Raw genomic sequence first — 21,414 nt, 5'->3', positions numbered from 1 at the left:
AATTCTTTCGAAGTGATTAGCCACAAAAGAAGCCACTCAGTTTGCAGCTCCATTAGTCTCTTTGAAGACGTGCTTGGTCCGAAAGGTAATGTCACCGCCTCCACCTCATACTGGAGGTTCCTGCGTATCGCCACATCCCAAGCCACCCATCCCACTGGAATCCAACAGCCAAAGCTCTGGATAACAACCGCCACTACTCGCAAGCCTTCCTCGAAGCTTCGATCGGATCCTCTGGTAGTTCAAGGACTACCGTAAAGTGCCGCCGCAGGTTCTCTACCTCCTCCTTTAAAATCCGATGAGGCAACCACCCCCGGCTTTACACGGCTCCCCTTCTTCTTGCCCGGCAATGGAGTCCTCGGCTTCACCGTTAGTATGGCTTCAGGTGGGCGGCGCAAAACCACTTGGACGGCATGGTCGAGATATTGCCATTGCGACTTTATAAAGATTTCACCCGAAACTGTTTCGGACCATCATAACAATATAACATTATGCAAGAATAACTACAATGCAAGTAAGACAAACAAATAGCCTGAATAAATAACCTCTCACAAGTCCAGAGAGCCATGCAAAAACTTTTACCTCTCTCTCCCTTTCTCTCTCTCTCTCTATATATATCTATATATATATATTTGCGCGTGTGAAAGTAAGGAGATGTCAGGTCATGCCTAAGTAACTCGGCTACAGCCTACAGCAGTGCAGGTACACGTGCAGAGGTGGGTACCGCTCGGTCGGGCATGGCATCGTCTTTCATGTTTTCCTTTCCCTATTTCTCCCCGGCCTCATCTCTCTAGCTCGCCGGCGAGCACTCGAAGCTCTCCCCTCCCTCCCCCTTGCCCAGTTTCTTTTTTTTCCCCCCTCGAAGGCGATCTCTTATTAAGCTCCTCCTCGTCCTCTGCTCGTTGGGGTTAGGGTTCTTTATTTGGGCCTGCCAAGAATTAAAAAAAAAGAATGTCGCAGAGCGGGAAGTTGATGCCGAATTTAGATCAGCAGAGCACCAAGGTCCTCAATCTCACCGTCCTCCAGCGGATCGATCCTTTCGTCGAGGAGATCCTCATGACCGCGGCCCACGTCACCTTCTACGAATTCAACATTGAGCTCAATCAATGGGTATGCCTGAATCTTTTTGATCCCTTTTGCCCCTTCCCGTCCTTCCTTCCTCTGATAGGGTCGCCGCTTCTCTCGCAGAGCCGCAAGGATGTCGAGGGATCGCTCTTTGTTGTCAAGAGGTGATCGTTAGGATCTCTCCCTCCCACTTGGATATCCGATTTGATTGATATTCTCGAAATCCTTCGTGGTCGCTTGGTTAGAAAGAAGGAATTTGAACCTTGATCCTTTTATAGATTGATGATTCGTTTGAGTTTGTCTGACATTCTTTATTTTGTTCCGCCTCTCTTACAACCGTTTCGTTGGTTTCCGATACTTGGTATGGGGTCTTTACTTCTGACATGGTGATATCGTACCAGTTTGGGCACCACCTTGCGGAGATTTTTTTTTTTTTTTGGTGCATTCTGCAATTTTATTTAAAAACTGCATGGGGTTATTTGCTCTGTTGCCAGATTTATAATGTCAAAAAAAGGTCGTAATAATTGCATTCTTGCAGAAATACACAGCCCAGATTTCAGTTCATTGTCATGAACCGGCGCAACACAGGTACAGAATTAGCCCTCTCTCGCTCTCTTGTAAGAATTAGTATTAATCTATGCTTTAGCAATTCTACTGCACAATGTCTCGTTGAGATGAAATTATAGTGGCAAATGGCATAGTACGGGAAAGCTAAATATGCGGAAACATAGGGCCGCAGTGGAAGCAATCACACCTAAAGCAGATTTTCATATTTATTTTTTTTTCTTTTCAGTGGGCTGCATCTCTGTCCTTTCTGCTGCAGATCAAATCAAATCTAAAATGATAAGAGTGATCTTGTTTCCAGGAACTTTGCTATGACATGAAATTTTAATTAGTCTTCTTTGCATCCAGATGCTTTAAAATATAATGTAATTAAATTTGGTGCTACTATCTGATATCTTCCATTTTCATACCGACTGGTATAAGCTGAGGAGATTGGGTCCTATTATGTTGGTTGATAGCTATCCTCGTATCCCTACTCTCTTTTTTTGTGGAGCCTTTTTGTTTTAACTATTATTCTGCTGTCAATTTTGTCATGGTGGAGGGCTCTGGCTTGGTTTTTCTTGTTGGCATCCTAGTGTACACCCTGATCACTATCTTGATCTCTCCATCCGGGGGTAAATTGTTAATCCACTACAGTACGTGGCAATTGCAAAAGCTTTTGTTGCAATATTATCCAGAATTATAGCATTGACGGAGTGATTGGTTGGATCCTTATCAATTATTTCCACATACATACCTGCTCTGGAAACTCTGTGGAAAGTCAAGCCTGGACCCACTTCCTAAGAACACCTGCACCATTACCCATACAACCATACTGGCTCCCACACCCATTCCCAGCTTTTGGCAAGTTAGTTTCCGCTGATTGCCCTCCCAGGACCTTGTGCTGTCTTTTGTTTGCTGACACATTGCAGGATATAAGAATTACATCATGGGTCATAGGAAACTTAAGGCAATATTAAGTGATTTTCAAGCTAATGATTGATATTTGTTGAGAAGTTTCTGCATTATTCTGTAATGAAGACTAAGAGACTGCGGTAAAACAACATCCATGTGCATACATTCCACTGAATCTTTAATATATTAAAATTTTGATTAATTGAATTTTCATGCTTTGTTTCTCAACGGATATCTATTTCCAGTAATCACTCTATCAAACTTTAAGACAGCTGACAGATATTTAAGGGATGAAAATTGGAATCTTATACAATCATACCAGCTTGCATAATGCTATTACTGGCACAAATGCTTAAAAAATATCAAAATATTACAGTAGGAATGCTTTTGACTGTTACATAATAATACAAGTGCTAGTCACTTTTCCTTGATGGTTCCACAAGTTGCCGCAAATTGTCGAACCGCTCTTATTTTTACTAGAAAGTAAGAGCCTATGCCACATAGTGTCTTTTAGTTTGGATTAGCTCTTCTAATCAGATTGGTATTTGGTTCTGTAATTTCATTTCTTTAATTGTCACTTCCATATATTTCCATTCGACGTCCTTTAGACTTTAAAAATTCTTCCAGTTTGGTATGAAGATTGATTCTGAATCTATATATACCGCATGCGAATATAATTTGACGTTAGATTTTTGATCTGGTACATGGTGAATATTCTCCTTATCTAATGGGGATACATTTGTACACATGTATTTAAAGTAGCCTTCTATTCTATGAACAGATAATCTGGTAGAGGATCTCTTGGGAGATTTTGAATATGAAGTCCAAGTTCCATATTTGCTGTATCGGAATGCAGCTCAGGAAGTTAATGGTATATGGTTCTACAATGCACATGACTGTGAAGCTGCTGCAAATCTTTTTGGCAGGTTTGGGAGTTAACTTTCCATTTCTTTGCATCCTGCAACTTTAAGAACTCTTTAAGAATATCAAATAAAATGTTAACTTTAGTGTTACTTATGTCGCTAATAGATGGGGTTGAAAGATAAAACATCTTCCTGATGACTTGTTATGTTTCTATTTGTGCTTATAATGGTATTTAGAATACAATAACCATGGCCAGAAAGCCTTATTCCATACTTGATCAGGATCTGTAATGTTTTTTCGTCCGGTAAAGGACAACATCTTCTTTCATCTCTAGTCTTTCCAAATATGTTTATCTTACTCCCTCTTTCCCTGCAATCAAAGTCTACTTTCTTGTGGCATCTTAGGTGGTTCTTTGCCCCCTTTACCTCTTATAGGTGCAACCCCCAAGCTTCCACAGATGTGCTCATTATGAATTCTTTATTTATTTCGCTGTAGATCAACCTTGTAATCCCTGGATCCAGCATCTTAAATGGTGAAACCTTCTTCTTATGCCTTAACATTTTGTATTTTGACAACGTCAACATTTTGTGTCTTGACAAAGTCAACTTTAACAACTTTGTCAGTGATTTTGCTAAAACTTACTAGCTTGTGGTATCACACAGAACTTCATAACCATTGTCACATAGTTGATTATTTCAATTTTCTTTTATGCGTTTTCTGCTCTCACATCTAACCCACCAAAATCGAAATTCTCTTGAATAATTATGTTGGTCGGATAGGGACATGGAATTCAAGTGCTCAACTATCCCAGATAATTCAACATGATAACTTTAGAAGATTTAACATGATAGTGCATCCATGTGATCAAAATAACACCTGTATGCATACCTATTGAATACCTATGTGTTTGCGAACAAATATATGTATGTGCATGCTTGTGTATGCATGCATGCATATATGTATGTATGTTATATAGACATTTTGTGATGTAGGACGTTACTTTTCAATCCCTTGTGGTTCCTTCCTTTTTCTCTTTGGGGAGCTGTTCTTTTGAATTTGCACGGGATTGCTGTTTCATGGTTTTTGTTGCTTCGGTCATCGACGGCGCCTTGCAGAAGCTGTATGTGTGTAAAAAGGGGGGTTGGGATTGGGGACAGATCTGTGGGTTTACTCTTAACAACCTGATGTATGTTGCCTTTATTAGTTACACTGATGAGCATTATGCATGACAAATTTTATTTTTGCATTAATATCATGTACACAAAAATGGTATGATCCGTGATATTAAATCTTGTCCTGAGATCTCATTGTTTTTTATTGTGTGAGCTCGGGAAGTTTATATAGATGCTTTAAATTGATATGATGTTACATGATATGCCTAAAATTAAATTGATCTTTGTTGACCAGGATACTGAATGCATACTCCAAAGTCCCTCAAAAGCCTAAAGCTTCAACCAAAAGGTGGTATACAACTTTCTTTAACTCAAGCATCAACTCTGATGTGCTATCTCCTTCCTCTGCATCCTAGTGTTGTAACATGTTAAGTTGGAACTACAGCTTTTGAAAATTCATGTTATATTCAGCCAATTCCCTTTTAGTTGTTTCTTTAGTCTATGTATAAGCATTAAACGCTTGTCAGCCCTAGGATATCTTCTCAGCATACTTGGTACGGATGCTAATGTGCTGGCTAACGAGACTTCTTCCCATTGTTTGGTCAAGTTGTCAGGCCAGTCTTGGTGAATTTTAGATATCGTTCACCCAGCCCAGCCTTCATCCCAAATACCTGTGTTCTTGTTCGAGCAGGAAAAAAAAATCCTAATAGCTAACACTTAATTTAAAACAATCTGCATACTTTTTGCTGTTTAACAGTGTATCTGTAGGCTACAGTTTTACAAATACTTTAACATACATACATACATTAGACATGGACCAATTTTCATTCATTCACGTAGGCGCAAAAGAAGATGTGCAAATTGGCCTCGTTGAACTTGTATTTCTTAATAGAAGAACAACTAGGGAACCTTTGCAATGATTTCTTTCCTGAAAGAAGAATTGGAATATTTTGATAAGCCATTGTTGGGGCTGAAACATAAACATTTTGGTAAGTAGTTGCATGTTTTAATGTATAGTCACTAGTTAATCGAAATGGAAAAGAAGTGAGGAATTTTAATTTTGATTGGATATAAACAGAATCACATAGCGTTGCTCATTTGGTGCAGTTCTTGAACAAAAAATCTTTATAATGAAAGATCGCTGTTTTTTAATGCAATTAATTGAAATTTTCGTGGAATTCCTACAAGTGATTGTGATTGTGACATGTTCTTGTTCTTTTTTTTGGAATTTTGCATATGCAACAAGTATATCAGCTTTCTGTTGTAGAAGGATACTTTATGATTGCAAAGAGAATTGTTTTTGGCCACTGGCAGAGGGTTTTTCCAGGACTAGATCAAACTGGTCAGCATAATCACTGAGAAGTTGAAACAAATGTCATCTTTTGCTAGTATATCTGGAAGGCAAGATTTTCTACTATATCTTGAGACCAGTAGAGAGTACTGAGACCAGTACTGGCGATAAGTTTTCTTATTGGGATTCTGTGTCATTGCTTGGGACCAATACTGGTGATTCTGTGACATTGCTTAATCATGTATATCAAGATCTTGGTGTCACCACAATGGTGGTGGGATTCCTTGACTCAATTATATATGAATATTACGAGTAGTTCCTAGACAGCTTGTGGATCAAGATCATCTGTACTCTCTACTTTGACTTGTTTTCTGATACTGCATTCTATTGATATTTTCAACCACTTCCTGAAAAATAAGTCTTTCTCTTAATATTCTATTCTAGTTCTTTCTTAACAGTTCTTTCTACTGAGATTTTATTTTTTTTATCCAATATGGCAATAATATTATAGTGTTAACATGATGCATGTTTAGCATTTAGCTTGTTTATATTCGTCTAATAAATAGTGGCTTCTTTTGGTGGATCTGATCCCAAATTGTATTTTGATATGGTGCAATGCTTTTTCTCTGAACTGCATACTGCTTTGTTGCATATATAATTGTTCCAAGAAGTTTTTTTGGAATTCTAAATTCCTTGCTGCAATCCCTCTGTCTATAATTGTTAAATATCTACAGCAATACTTTCCATTATGTGTATGACTTCCTGAATAAATTTGTGACTGTTTAATTCTTCTTTCCCACATTTGCAGCAGTGAGTTTGAGGAGTTGGAAGCTGTTCCAACATCAGCTGTTGTGGAAGGTCCTCTGGAGCCACCACCAACATCTTCTGCAGCTGCTGCTGTTCCTGATATTTCTGATGATTCGTTTGTGAACTTCTTCAGTGTATGTTCTTTTGCTGACCGTAAACTTGAACCTTGCCATTATTATTGAACTTGTTGCTTTAAACCTTGTCTAGCATGCCTGGCTATGTTACCTTGCATGAAAGGGAAAGTCCTATAAATTTGACTTGGCCTCACTCGTTTCACATGATGATGTGTTCCTGAGACTGGGTAGTCCTGGTGGCTCTTCTTCGACCATACTCCACACTTTTTTATCAGGGTTTTTTCTGGATCTATTTCTTTAGGGTTTTGGATCGAGACTCGGGGCGACGATGGAAGATTTGGTAGCGGAAAAGCATGAGAAGTACATCCTCTCCGTGGAAAAGGTTCGCTGGCTTCTCTCTCTTCTCTGCTCTCGAATAAATTTGGAATCGTCATAGGAAGCTATCGGGAAAAAAAGAGGAAGAATAACAACTTTTCTGAAATATTTGATTCGATAGAAGAAAGATGATTTCGAGTCTCTAGTGTTGGAGCATCTGAGGATGAACGGCGCCTATTGGGGTCTGACCACTCTGGACCTCCTCCATAAGCTCGGAGCTGTCGATCCGGATGAGGTCGTATCGTGGATGATGGAATGCTATCACCAGGATTGCGGTGAGTCATTCCCCAACTCGAGAGATTGAATTTTTAGGTCAGACATGGTGTATGTTTTTGGTAATTGTGAGTGGGTAATTGCAGGAGGGTTTGGTGGGAATATTGGTCACGATCCGCACCTTCTTTGTACACTCAGTGCCGTGCAGGTTTTGGCCCTTTTTGACAGGCTTGATGTTCTTGATATCGAGAAGGTCTCGGATTGTATCCTTCGTCGTTAGGAAAGATATTATGAAGTTTAAATTTGCTTTGATGGTCAATAAGATTTCAGGCTTTTGATGTAATTCTTCAGTTGGGTAATTTTAATAAATGGTAGACTGTTTGCAACATCGGGCTCGCGTATTGCTTGTGAACCCTTTCCTATCAACTTAGGCTTCCAATTTTTATGGTATGTACGAGCTTTCCTTTGTAATTAAGAGGGGCGGCTTCAAAATCATTAATTTTATGTTGCATTTTCATGCCATTCTTGATTAGTTACTCAACATGGAGAAAATTCTAGCTAGAAATCTGGGTTGGTCTCTGATGTGAAAACTTATCAAAACTGTGGTTTCACTGTTTGGTAATTGGTAGGTTTCTTTTATCCCTTAATCTCTGACTAACTTCATTTTTTTGAATTTTCAATTGTGTTGAAGTATCGTATCTGCTTTTTAGATAAAATCATCTGCTTTCCAAGGACTAAAGAGTGAGGTCTTTAGTAGTTTTTTTTTATTATTATTTGATTGGAGTGGGAATATGTTTAATATGAAAAGTTCTAGTTTCAGGAGGACCTACTGTACTTTCCACCTTCAAAAGTTGTCATCTCTGAAATCTGTTTATATTGAGATTTTAGGTTCTTTCTCTAGTTTGTTTTGCATTTTGACATGTTATACTTTAACAGCTATTATCCTCACATGCGCTAGGCTTCCCATGTTAAGATGCATGATCCATATTTCCCTATAAAAAGTAATAAGTGTTTTCACTACTTTGTATCCACTTTGTTCTTCTGACACCTAGGACTTGTAGCATTAATCGTTTGTAGACCAGAAATTAGAAGTGATCAAAAGTTCGCTGGTAATTAAGGATGTCAATTTTCTTGGGTCTAGTGATATTGAATTTTTTGTGGCTTAACTTGAGGAAAACACTTCAAAATAAAACTTATAGAAGCTGATTTTAGAAGTAGACATGACAAGTCAAAGCATAATCTGGGATCCACCAATAGCATTTAAACTCAAGTCTCACCTTGATACTGTTTCCCACAAACTCAAGATGAGACAAAATGCAGAGAGTGATTCACAGGTGGCAATTGTGCAATTGAAACTTTATGTGCATCTTTTCTGTTGTTGCTGTGGTTGTGGTTGTTGTTGTTGTTTCTTGATGTTTCTATGATCAAGGGTCAGATGTACAACCATATTCTTCTAAAGTTGATGGCATTGTTGTTAAGATGGAGTGCATGTTAGTGGGAAGTAGATGAATCCATCCAATTTTTGGTTGGCTATAAGAATATGATGATGTTAAGTTGGTTGAAAGAATTTTGATGTTTTTCTTTAATATATTTCAGAGTTTAGATATCTCATCAGAATATAGGATTGCTTCAAAGTGACATTCATGTTTCAAATCTTACAAAGCTAAGAAACCTGGATGTCTGTTTGGATTGTTGATGCAACTAATGGGCATACATTCTTATGTTATAGTAGTCCCTTGATCAACCTAAATCAGCGTCTCCCTGTATGCTTTTGTAGTGGCATAAATCAAAGGCTCAAACCTTAATTGAGTTCCACAAATTGTCAACACAAGTAGTGTCCTATAATGTTTACCTTGCAATATTAACAGTGTTTGCTATATTGCTTGTCCCAACACTTCATTTGATGAAAATAGTTTCATCTCTCTGAGGATCAAAACTTGGTATTATGATCAAACACAGCATTTTTTGTGAGATTGCTTTCCAGATTTAGGAATTTCTGCATGAATTTTCAACCATCTTGAGCTAGCATTGCATGTAAATCGACGTTTTTATTGGTAATGGATCTAAAAGGCCCGAGTCTATTTCTTGTTTCACTTGATCTATAAGTTAGATGTTGCTGGGCTGCAGAATGGAGATGGATCTTTTTCTGGTGATATATGGGGTGAAACTGACACAAGGTATAAGTCTCTATTTCTTAAGCAAAAAACCTATTTGCTATTTTATTGCAATGGCATATACAAGAGTCCTTAGTGCAACAAGTTCCCCTGTAGGTTCTCTTATTGTGCAATTTGCTGTCTCTCGATATTGCATCGTCTAGATAAAATTGATGTGGAAAAGGCTGTGAATTACATTGTGAGCTGCAAAAATTTGGATGGTGGATTTGGATCTATACCTGGAGGGGAGTCGCATGCTGGGCAGAGTATGTTTTATGTTATTATTGAGTCAGTTTCCATTACATTGTATCACAGCTCTTCTCAGGAAAGAAAAAGGCAGACAATGTGTCACAGTTGCCTTTATGAACTATGGTGCATATCCCTACTAATAATTCAGTCATTTCTTGGTCATTTATCAAGGCTTACTGAACATTGAAATGATTTAAGATATTCTCAGTTTTGTCTTAGCTGCTAATCATATGTTATTTTCTCTACTGTCTTAATGGCAATACTTTTGTTATTTTGCCTTGTTTTTCCCTTCACAACTTTGAGTTTGATTGAACATACTTGATAAACAACCATTACTGCAGTCTTCTGTTGTGTGGGAGCCCTTGCAATCACAGGTTCTCTGCACCATGTTGACAGAGATCTTCTTGGCTGGTGGCTATGTGAGCGGCAATGTAAAGATGGAGGGTTAAATGGCCGCCCTGAGAAGCTTACTGATGTTGGACTTTTCCTGAACATTTTATTTTATTTTTAACTTGATTTAGAGATGTTTTTGAATAATTCCTCATTGACAATGTCATCAAAATTATATCAGGTCTGCTACTCTTGGTGGGTGCTGTCCAGCCTGATAATGATTGATAGGGTGCACTGGATTGACAAGGATAAACTCACTAGGTTCATCCTAAACTGCCAGGTTAGAATTCATGTTCCACAATCGTCTCTGCAGCGTGCAGTTGCTTTTGATTTCTTGTATTTGTCATTGAAGCGTGTTATTATTATCATAATGCAGGACAGGGAGAATGGAGGAATTTCAGATAGGCCAGATAATGCTGTTGATGTTTTTCATACCTACTTTGGAGTAGCAGGTGCTAATCAGCTTCTCCATTTGTGTTCCTCAATCCATGTTATAAATGTTCATCTGCTCCCCTGAATTAGTACCTTTTTCTCAAAGTGCATTGCAATATATTCTGTTCTAGTGTCAGAGGCTTGTGGATGACCGAAGGCTTCTTTTGTTTGATAAACAGGACTTTCACTGATGGAATATCCAGGATTAAAGTCACTAGATCCTGCTTATGCCTTACCTGTTGATGTTGTGAATCGAATTTTCTTTGGAAAACAGAGAGCCCCTTCACTGCTGGCAAGCTGAGCCCAAGCCCTATTTAGTGATTGGGGGAAACCATGTGATGGAAAAGAATTAAAATCACCGTCATGGTACATGGGTTCTGTTCTCAAACAGGTTCGACCAAAGTGATTGTTCTAAATTTGATGAAGAGTTCACTGTACCAATTTCCTAACACTGGTTCCAAATTCTTTAATGTTAGCCCAGTTCTGATACGAATCAGTCATGTTTGTTTACATGGAATAATTTTACAGTAAGTGGGGGTGGATTTAATATTAACACATGCCATATTTTTGTTTGGCAAGTTGAGGAAAATTAGATCTCTCCATTCTGTTTTTCAGAAGAAGGCGCTGCTGTTGTTTCTGCCTGGGGGCTAGCGCACCAAAGTTCATGAGATCAAGATTTGTACGATTCTTCTTTTTATTTTCCAAAATTGTTCTGCTGCAGGAAAAGATCATCCCCCAATGATCGTCATGCCATTCACTTCTTCCAATCTCAGAAACACCTAAGCGGTTCTATGGTGATGCCTGCAGATGCTAGCAGTAGGATGCTAACCAGCCTGCAGCTAGTAGTGTTTAGAACTTTATTCCTCGGTATCAGGCAGAGCAGGGCCGAGGGATTTCGTTTGAAGGAGTTTTCTTTATCTTGAATGCACTCCACCGATTGAAATGTCGTGAGTACATCACTGGTCCTGTACCAGCCATGAGCCATTATGAGAGAAGCTATTACTTGCTGATGGCAAGTGAACTGTAACCATCCATATCGAGGCATCTGGATTCATACCATCCCAATGTCTCATATGGCTCGGCAGTTTTCTTGGGGGGTGGGGGCTCATTTGTATCGAGACATCAACCCTGTATTGTGCCCATACTGAGAATTGTCCCTTACTGGCCAGCCATCGAGATTTGAATCCTTGATACATTCATACGATTCTAATCAGCCTCAACGACTTAAATGGAGCTATTATTAAACAAAGGAAAATACATTTGCAGGTCTGACAGGATATTTCATGCTTCAAATGCCTTTCAAAGGAACCCACAATATAATTCAGCAGAAAAGCTTCATTCACAGCTGCCTTTGCAGGAAAAATGATATTTTAGGCCAAGTTACACCAAGTTTAATGGTTGCTAGCGACAAGCCATGCCTGAAATGTAGTAGTTAATCCTGCTAGTCACATGACAGGGCTAAACAACCCCCCAGATTTGTGCAAAGAGCAGTCCTTATTAATGAGCTAATATTAGCTTTTTTAAACCTGAGAGGTTATTGAGATGAGCAGCCCATAACACCTGTTATTTTTCAATTTTTTATATGCTCCACAATCAGGTGTTGAAATAATGAAAAATACTCAGATCACAAGCCCCAAAATGAACATCTGTATAATGTCACTACTGGTATTTGTAAAAAAAAAAAAAAAATTGTATAAAATGGAGGCTCCGATGAGTACAGAAAAAACTTACAAAAGCCATATAAGCGAGCATCCTACAAGCACAGGATATGAAGAAACCACGCGTAACCAAAAGCAGGCACAACTCTTAAAACCCACTCTTCAGTCTTATGAATGATGTGCATTCAGCATCTCCCGGTACACCATATCAATAAATTGGTTATTCTGTCACAAAGTAACACAGAAAGCTTTAGTGCAGAAAAACTCATAAAAGCTATCATGCTGATGCATAATCTAAGCAGTAATGTGCCGGCTAATAAATTAAATGAAATTACCACCCAAACAGAGATGAAAAAAAAGTTGTTTACGGAATGGATCGAGTGACATTAGAGACAACAGAGAATTCAGAGAAGGAAAAGCCAAGTGTAAGTAGTTAAATTGGGGAAGACATGAAAATTTGAGATGAGTACTGAGTCAAACCAAGACTGAAGAAAATATTCTTATCCTGACATCTAAAGGAAAAAGAAGAATTGCAACAAATTTGCTTCAGTTATTTTAGGAATTCCAACAAATGTCCCATCATATCACAGATGTTCATAAAATTATCATAGAGGAGAATCAGATTGAATCAAGTGTTGTTGAGAAATGTAAACATCAAGCTGATTTATGCTATTTACCACCAATTCTCTATATACTGAGACTGATAATCAGAAAAAAGGTTAAATCCTTTAACAGATTAAATCAAGGTCATTCACAATTTATAGTCTCAGATGTGTTAATATTTGTCAATAACACGACATAGAATTTGAACATAAGCTTTCATTAACAGTGATGACAACAATGTAAATCAACAGGAAAGAACAGCACAAAAGATGGGAGCAATTCCTCTGAATTTTCAAATCCAATTATAGTCCTTAAATTGACATCTCTTAGCTGCCAAAGGAAAAGGTTGAAGTGTGGAACTGCTCCTTTTTCTAGTTCATATTGTTTTTCCCAACTGCAATATCAAGTATGGATCTACTTTTGTTAATTCCCTCAAATTATTTTTAATATGGGACAAAAATTTAATATCCATAATTATGGTCTGCAGCTATCTTGTCACCAAAGAATTTAACAAACTGATGAGTCATGATTCCATATGTTATATATTCACTGAATTTAGCATGGGAACAAGCTATGCCAGCAGTAAATACGTTCTGTTAGAGATAGCAAAGAGCAGATGGGCATACCTGCACAAGCTTCAGCAGCGCATCCCGGACTTTGTCTCTTGTAATAACTGAACCATAGTTAGGGGTAGGAGTAAGAGATGGAGGTGGAGTAGGTGGGGGGAATGGTTGAAGCAATGGAGTGCCATACGGACGCTGCATGGTTAGAGAAGGATGAAGTGGGGGAGCGGTGGGCATAGAAGATGCTAATGGTGGCATCATTAATGAAGAAGATGAGGGGGCAGGTGCAAAAAATGAAGGTTTGACCAGATTTGTAGCACGATTAATATTGCTGCTAGATTCATGAACATCAAGGAGTGGCATTAGAGGAGGGGTTGAAGTTGGCAGAGAAAGGGCAGACTGTAGGGTTGGCGCGGGAGATGGAATGACATTAGGTGCATGGGAAGATGAAGGAATTGCTGCAGAAGATTGCTGTTGTTGTCCAGTAACTGTTGAACTTGATATATTTCCAATATTTGTAGCTGTCTGCAAACCGTGAAAATTTCCAGTCAGAGAGGTGCAAGAACAGCTTGACCTGTAAATGAATGCCCAACATTTTTTCCCTAGTTTTATGGTATATGCAGCAAAGTGGATGCATCTTCCGAGAAAGGGAAGGGAACAAGTCTCCGGCAAGAAAGCAACTAGTTGAGACTCAAGTTCAGGTACTACTTTTCAAGGAAATAATAATAATGTTACATAGTCATGCAAGCGCAAAAAACCTTGAAAGCTTTGTCCAGATGCCACCAGGACTACCCAGTCTCAGGAACACATCATCATGTGAAACGACTGAGGCCAAGTCAAATTTATAGGACTTTCCCTTTCATGCAAGGTAACATAGCCAGGCATGCTAGACAAGGTTTAAAGCAACAAGTTCAATAATAATGGCAAGGTTCAAGTTTACGGTCAGCAAAAGAACATACACTGAAGAAGTTCACAAACGAATCATCAGAAATATCAGGAACAGCAGCAGCTGCAGATGATGTTGGTGGTGGCTCCAGAGGACCTTCCACAACAGCTGATGTTGGAACAGCTTCCAACTCCTCAAACTCACTGCTGCAAATGTGGGAAAGAAGAATTAAACAGTCACAAATTTATTCAGGAAGTCATACACATAATGGAAAGTATTGCTTTAGATATTTAACAATTATAGACAGAGGGATTGCAGCAAGGAATTTAGAATTCCAAAAAAACTTCTTGGAACAATTATATATGCAACAAAGCAGTATGCAGTTCAGAGAAAAAGCATTGCACCATATCAAAATACAATTTGGGATCAGATCCACCAAAAGAAGCCACTATTTATTAGACGAATATAAACAAGCTAAATGCTAAACATGCATCATGTTAACACTATAATATTATTGCCATATTGGATAAAAAAATAAAATCTCAGTAGAAAGAACTGTTAAGAAAGAACTAGAATAGAATATTAAGAGAAAGACTTATTTTTCAGGAAGTGGTTGAAAATATCAATAGAATGCAGTATCAGAAAACAAGTCAAAGTAGAGAGTACAGATGATCTTGTTCCACAAGCTGTCTAGGAACTACTCGTAATATTCATATATAATTGAGTCAAGGAATCCCACCACCATTGTGGTGACACCAAGATCTTGATATACATGATTAAGCAATGTCACAGAATCACCAGTATTGGTCCCAAGCAATGACACAGAATCCCAATAAGAAAACTTATCGCCAGTACTGGTCTCAGTACTCTCTACTGGTCTCAAGATATAGTAGAAAATCTTGCCTTCCAGATATACTAGCAAAAGATGACATTTGTTTCAACTTCTCAGTGATTATGCTGACCAGTTTGATCTAGTCCTGGAAAAACCCTCTGCCAGTGGCCAAAAACAATTCTCTTTGCAATCATAAAGTATCCTTCTACAACAGAAAGCTGATATACTTGTTGCATATGCAAAATTCCAAAAAAAAGAACAAGAACATGTCACAATCACAATCACTTGTAGGAATTCCACAAAAATTTCAATTAATTGCATTAAAAAACAGCGATCTTTCATTATAAAGATTTTTTGTTCAAGAACTGCACCAAATGAACAACTGTATGTGATTCTGTTTATATCCAATCAAAATTAAAATTCCTCACTTCTTTTCCATTTCGATTAACTAGTGACTATACATTAAAACATGCAACTACTTACCAAAATGTTTATGTTTCAGCCCCAACAATGGCTTATCAAAATATTCCAATTCTTCTTTCAGGAAAGAAATCATTGCAAAGGTTCCCTAGTTGTTCTTCTATTAAGGAGTACAAGTTCAACGAGGCCAATTTGCACATCTTCTTTTGCGCCTACGTGAATGAATGAAAATTGGTCCATGTCTAATGTATGTATGTATGTTAAAGTATTTGTAAAACTGTAGCCTACAGATACACTGTTAAACAGCAAAAAGTATGCAGATTGTTTAAATTAAGTGTTAGCTATTAGGATTTTTTTTTCCTGCTCGAACAAGAACACAGGTATTTGGGATGAAGGCTGGGCTGGGTGAACGATATCTAAAATTCACCAAGACTGGCCTGACAACTTGACCAAACAATGGGAAGAAGTCTCGTTAGCCAGCACATTAGCATCCGTACCAAGTATGCTGAGAAGATATCCTAGGGCTGACAAGCGTTTAATGCTTATACATAGACTGAAGAAACAACTAAAAGGGAATTGGCTGAATATAACATGAATTTTCAAAAGCTGTAGTTCCAACTTAACATGTTACAACACTAGGATGCAGAGGAAGGAGATAGCACATCAGAGTTGATGCTTGAGTTAAAGAAAGTTGTATACTACCTTTTGGTTGAAGCTTTAGGCTTTTGAGGGACTTTGGAGTATGCATTCAGTATCCTGGTCAACAAAGATCAATTTAATTTTAGGCATATCATGTAACATCATATCAATTTAAAGCATCTATATAAACTTCCCGAGCTCACACAATAAAAAACAATGAGATCTCAGGACAAGATTTAATATCATGGATCATACCATTTTTGTGTACATGATATTAATGCAAAAATAAAATTTGTCATGCATAATGCTCATCAGTGTAACTAATAAAGGCAACATACATCAGGTTGTTAAGAGTAAACCCACAGATCTGTCCCCAACCCCAACCCCCCTTTTTACACACATACAGCTTCTGCAAGGCGCCGTCGATGACCGAAGCAACAGAAACCATGAAACAGCAATCCCGTGCAAATTCAAAAGAACAGCTCCCCAAAGAAAAAAAGGAAGGAACCACAAGGGATTGAAAAGTAACATCCTACATCACAAAATGTATATATAACATACATACATATATGCATGCATGCATACACAAGCATGCACATACATATATTTGTTCGCAAACACATAGGTATTCAATAGGTATGCATACAGGTGTTATTTTGATCACATGGATGCACTATCATGTTAAATCTTCTAAAGTTATCATGTTGAATTATCTACTAAACTACTAAACATAATAGGTTCTTGCGGAATTTTTATTCGATTTTCTTTAATTCCTCTAGAGGAGTCGAGCTGGAACTCTAGCGTTAATTAGGGTTCGCAAAAAGGATGCTGCCATCGCTCAAACCCGCCATGGCGGAGCTCTCTCCAACTCCCCTCTTCCGCTCCCGCTCCCTCCCCTATTCCTTGCTCCTCGAGTCTTTATAGGAATTCACGAATCTGGACCGTCCATCCGTTTCCTGATCGAACGGGTCGGACTGCATCGAGCTCGCACCCGGTTCGTCCTCGACCAGGCCGGTCTCCCCCACTCGGTCTGAAATGAAGGCAGTTATAACGATTTTAGTGGAGGGTCCAGCCGGCCGGCTTTAGATCGACCGGGTCGGATCGCAGCGGGATTGGATCGTCTCTTGACGCGGTGATCCTCTTCTTTTTCCCCATCTCGCTCTCTTCCGGATCTCTGGTTTCGCTCTTCTTCGACCATACTCCACGCTTTTTTATCAGGGTCTTTTCTGGATCTATTTCTTTAGGGTTTTGGATCGAGACTCGGGGCGACGATGGAAGATTTGGTAGCGGAAAAGCATGTGAAGTACATCCTCTCCGTGGAAAAGGTTCGCTGGCTTCTCTCTCTTCTCTGCTCTCGAATAAATTTGGAATCGTCATAGGAAGCTATCGGGAAAAAAAGAGGAAGAATAACAACTTTTCTGAAATATTTGATTCGATAGAAGAAAGATGATTTCGAGTCTCTAGTGTTGGAGCATCTGAGGATGAACGGCGCCTATTGGGGTCTGACCACTCTGGACCTCCTCCATAAGCTCGGAGCTGTCGATCCGGATGAGGTCGTATCGTGGATGATGGAATGCTATCACCAGGATTGCGGTGAGTCATTCCCCAACTCGAGAGATTGAATTTTTAGGTCAGACATGGTGTATGTTTTTGGTCATTGTGAGTGGGTAATTGCAGGAGGGTTTGGTGGGAATATTGGTCACGATCCGCACCTTCTTTGTACACTCAGTGCCGTGCAGGTTTTGGCCCTTTTTGACAGGCTTGATGTTCTTGATATCGAGAAGGTCTCGGATTGTATCCTTCGTCGTTAGGAAAGATATTATGAAGTTTAAATTTGCTTTGATGGTCAATAAGATTTCAGGCTTTTGATGTAATTCTTCAGTTGGGTAATTTTAATGAATGGTAGACTGTTTGCAACATCGGGCTCGCGTATTGCTTGTGAACCCTTTCCTATCAACTTAGGCTTCCAATTTTTATGGTATGTACGAGCTTTCCTTTGTAATTAAGAGGGGCGGCTTCAAAATCATTAATTTTATGTTGCATTTTCATGCCATTCTTGATTAGTTACTCAACATGGAGAAAATTCAATATCACTAGACCCAAGAAAATTGACATCCTTAATTACCAGCGAACTTTTGATCACTTCTAATTTCTGGTCTACAAACGATTAATGCTACAAGTCCTAGGTGTCAGAAGAACAAAGTGGATACAAAGTAGTGAAAACACTTATTACTTTTTATAGGGAAATATGGATCATGCATCTTAACATGGGAAGCCTAGCGCATGTGAGGATAATAGCTGTTAAAGTATAACATGTCAAAATGCAAAACAAACTAGAGAAAGAACCTAAAATCTCAATATAAACAGATTTCAGAGATGACAACTTTTGAAGGTGGAAAGTACAGTAGGTCCTCCTGAAACTAGAACTTTTCATATTAAACATATTCCCACTCCAATCAAATAATAATAAAAAAAAACTACTAAAACCTCATTCTTTAGTCCTTGGAAAGCAGATGATTTTATCTAAAAAGCAGATACGATACTTCAACACAATTGAAAATTCAAAAAAATGAAGTTAGTCAGAGATTAAGGGATAAAAGAAACCTACCAATTACCAAACAGTGAAACCACAGTTTTGATAAGTTTTCACATCAGAGACCAACCCAGATTTCTAGCTAGAATTTTCTCCATGTTGAGTAACTAATCAAGAATGGCATGAAAATGCAACATAAAATTAATGATTTTGAAGCCGCCCCTCTTAATTACAAAGGAAAGCTCGTGCATACCATAAAAATTGGAAGCCTAAGTTGATAGGAAAGGGTTCACAAGCAATACGCGAGCCCGATATTGCAAACAGTCTACCATTCATTAAAATTACCCAACTGAAGAATTACATCAAAAGCCTGAAATCTTATTGACCATCAAAGCAAATTTAAACTTCATAATATCTTTCCTAACGACGAAGGATACAATCCGAGACCTTCTCGATATCAAGAACATCAAGCCTGTCAAAAAGGGCCAAAACCTGCACGGCACTGAGTGTATAAAAAAGGTGCGGATCGTGACCAATATTCCCACCACACCCTCCTGCAATTACCCACTCACAATTACCAAAAACATGCACCATGTCTGACCTAAAAATTCAATCTCTCGAGTTGGGGAATGACTCACCGCAATCCTGGTGATAGCATTCCATCATCCACGATACGACCTCATCCGGATCGACAGCTCCGAGCTTATGGAGGAGGTCCAGAGTGGTCAGACCCCAATAGGCGCCGTTCATCCTCAGATGCTCCAACACTAGAGACTCGAAATCATCTTTCTTCTATCGAATCAAATATTTCAGAAAAGTTGTTATTCTTCCTCTTTTTTTCCCGATAGCTTCCTATGACGATTCCAAATTTATTCGAGAGCAGAGAAGAGAGAGAAGCCAGCGAACCTTTTCCACGGAAAGGATGTACTTCACATGCTTTTCCGCTACCAAATCTTCCATCGTCGCCCCGAGTCTCGATCCAAAACCCTAAAGAAATAGATCCAGAAAAAACCCTGATAAAAAAGCGTGGAGTATGGTCGAAGAAGAGCGAAACCAGAGATCCGGAAGAGAGCGAGATGGGGAAAAAGAAGAGGATCACCGCGTCAAGAGACGATCCAATCCCGCTGCGATCCGACCCGGTCGATCTAAAGCCGGCCGGCTGGACCCTCCACTAAAATCGTTATAACTGCCTTCATTTCAGACCGAGTGGGGGAGACCGGCCTGGTCGAGGACGAACCGGGTGCGAGCTCGATGCAGTCCGACCCGTTCGATCAGGGAACGGATGGACGGTCCAGATTCGTGAATTCCTATAAAGACTCGAGGAGCAAGGAACAGGGGAGGGAGAGGGAACAGGAGAGGGGAGTTGGAGAGAGCTCCGCCATGGCGGGTTTGAGCGATGGCAGCATCCTTTTTGCGAACCCTAATTAACGCTAGAGTTCCAGCTCGACTCCTCTGGAGGAATTAAAGAAAATCGAATAAACATCAAGAACCTCGTCAACAAAAGAAAATCAAAAGAGGATTCTTTTGGAAGAACCGAAACAAGAATCCAGAAAGAAACCCCTAAAATCCTAAATAATCGGTCGAGTAAGAAGGAAAGAAACGCATCAGAAGAAGGAGTTAAAAATATTTACCTTGGGGGATTCCGCAAAGGCGCCGAGATCTTCTACCGTGGGACCGATCGAAATGGAAGAGTGTTCGAACACTTTCTTTCCAGAGCAGAAAAAGGAGGAGAGAAGGGCTGAGGAAGAGAGTGAGAGAGGCAAATAAAAAAAAGGGTGGAATTCGGAAAATGGATGGACGGAGAGAGTAAAAAATTCAATATCACTAGACCCAAGAAAATTGACATCCTTAATTACCAGCGAACTTTTGATCACTTCTAATTTCTGGTCTACAAACGATTAATGCTACAAGTCCTAGGTGTCAGAAGAACAAAGTGGATACAAAGTAGTGAAAACACTTATTACTTTTTATAGGGAAATATGGATCATGCATCTTAGCATGGGAAGCCTAGCGCATGTGAGGATAATAGCTGTTAAAGTATAACATGTCAAAATGCAAAACAAACTAGAGAAAGAACCTAAAATCTCAATATAAACAGATTTCAGAGATGACAACTTTTGAAGGTGGAAAGTATAGTAGGTCCTCTTGAAACTAGAACTTTTCATATTAAACATATTCCCACTCCAATCAAATAATAATAATAAAAAAACTACTAAAACCTCATTCTTTAGTCCTTGGAAAGCAGATGATTTTATCTAAAAAGCAGATACGATACTTCAACACAATTGAAAATTCAAAAAAATGAAGTTAGTCAGAGATTAAGGGATAAAAGAAACCTACCAATTACCAAACAGTGAAACCACAGTTTTGATAAGTTTTCACATCAGAGACCAACCCAGATTTCTAGCTAGAATTTTGGACACTACTGTTATTACAGTAGAATTGAGAGTTGCATGGAAAGACGTCACTTATGCAAGGCTTGTTCTGAGTGCAGACTGTACTCACTTTAAATGAGGCTCGACTATGGTAATCAAGTGGATTCGAAGCCGGCATAGCGATGTTGGCGGACAGTCACTGCTCTGAAATATATACAAGCTATCGAGAGAGTGTGGCTCTTTTCCAGCCACCTACGTCTATCAGAAGGCGAACAATATTGCTGACCGAGTCGTCTTCTTTGTGACTCATCATTTTAGAGTTTTTTTAGAAGAACCAAGCATTTATTCTTTTCTCTCTTTGCTATTTTCTTTTTTCTGATTTTATTGGATGTACTTATATATGTTTAATATGAGGCGCCGTTGTA

At 38.9% G+C, this 21,414-nt stretch overlaps 2 protein-coding genes and 1 pseudogene across 9 annotated transcripts; 2 read left to right on the top strand and 1 right to left on the bottom strand.

The window, feature by feature from the left end:
- Nucleotides 1–536: 536 nt before the first annotated feature.
- LOC103699163 (geranylgeranyl transferase type-2 subunit beta 1-like) lies at nt 537–11,187 on the top strand. Of its 8 annotated transcripts, none has more exons than XR_016400390.1 (17): nt 537–1,107; nt 1,186–1,226; nt 1,601–1,650; nt 3,302–3,446; nt 4,792–4,845; nt 6,599–6,728; nt 6,970–7,050; nt 7,165–7,318; nt 7,403–7,519; nt 9,367–9,433; nt 9,527–9,675; nt 10,000–10,133; nt 10,230–10,328; nt 10,425–10,500; nt 10,660–10,871; nt 10,962–11,007; nt 11,096–11,187. XR_016400390.1 is itself a non-coding variant. In XM_039133299.3 (15 exons), the coding sequence occupies exons 1-15, from the start codon at nt 949–951 to the stop codon at nt 10,779–10,781; spliced, it is 1,578 nt and encodes a 525-aa protein (XP_038989227.3). In that variant the 5' UTR covers nt 537–948; the 3' UTR covers nt 10,782–11,069. The 8 variants fall into 8 exon arrangements, 4 of the variants coding, with proteins under 4 accessions (XP_038989227.3, XP_038989226.3, XP_038989231.3 ...); XR_016400388.1 differs by having other exon boundaries at nt 569–1,107; nt 6,596–6,728; XR_015977445.2 differs by having other exon boundaries at nt 569–1,107; nt 6,596–6,728; nt 10,660–11,007.
- Nucleotides 11,188–12,080: 893 nt separating this feature from the next.
- LOC149767834 (mRNA-decapping enzyme-like protein) lies at nt 12,081–16,212 on the bottom strand (the record flags this gene model as incomplete). Its single annotated transcript, XM_089930409.1, has 4 exons — nt 12,081–12,363; nt 13,368–13,829; nt 14,264–14,396; nt 16,145–16,212. Coding segments are annotated over 4 exons (720 nt in total), but the record flags the coding sequence as incomplete, so codon positions are not given.
- A 1,140-nt stretch (nt 16,213–17,352) lies between these two features.
- On the top strand, nt 17,353–17,892 carry LOC120112993 (geranylgeranyl transferase type-2 subunit beta 1 pseudogene; annotated as a pseudogene).
- The last annotated feature ends 3,522 nt before the right edge of the window (nt 17,893–21,414 follow it).

The sequence above is a fragment of the Phoenix dactylifera genome, chromosome 4, assembly GCF_051530095.1.
Source record: "Phoenix dactylifera cultivar Ajwa chromosome 4, Ajwa_hap1_PhDact_Kaust_v1.1, whole genome shotgun sequence".
Classification (NCBI taxonomy): domain Eukaryota; kingdom Viridiplantae; phylum Streptophyta; class Magnoliopsida; order Arecales; family Arecaceae; genus Phoenix; species Phoenix dactylifera.
Note: the sequence above shows the minus strand (reverse complement) of the source record. Positions and strands in the feature narration are given on the sequence as shown.

Excerpts from the sequence above, each read along its gene's own strand:
- LOC103699163 (XM_039133298.3), top strand. The coding sequence starts at position 949 with ATGTCGCAGAGCGGGAAGTTGATGCCGAATTTAGATCAGCAGAGCACC. Across the intron at positions 7,520-9,366 it reads TATCGAGAAGGTCTCGGATT|ATGTTGCTGGGCTGCAGAAT; the intron begins GTATCCTTCGTC and ends TCTATAAGTTAG. Across the intron at positions 10,329-10,424 it reads GGTTCATCCTAAACTGCCAG|GACAGGGAGAATGGAGGAAT; the intron begins GTTAGAATTCAT and ends ATCATAATGCAG.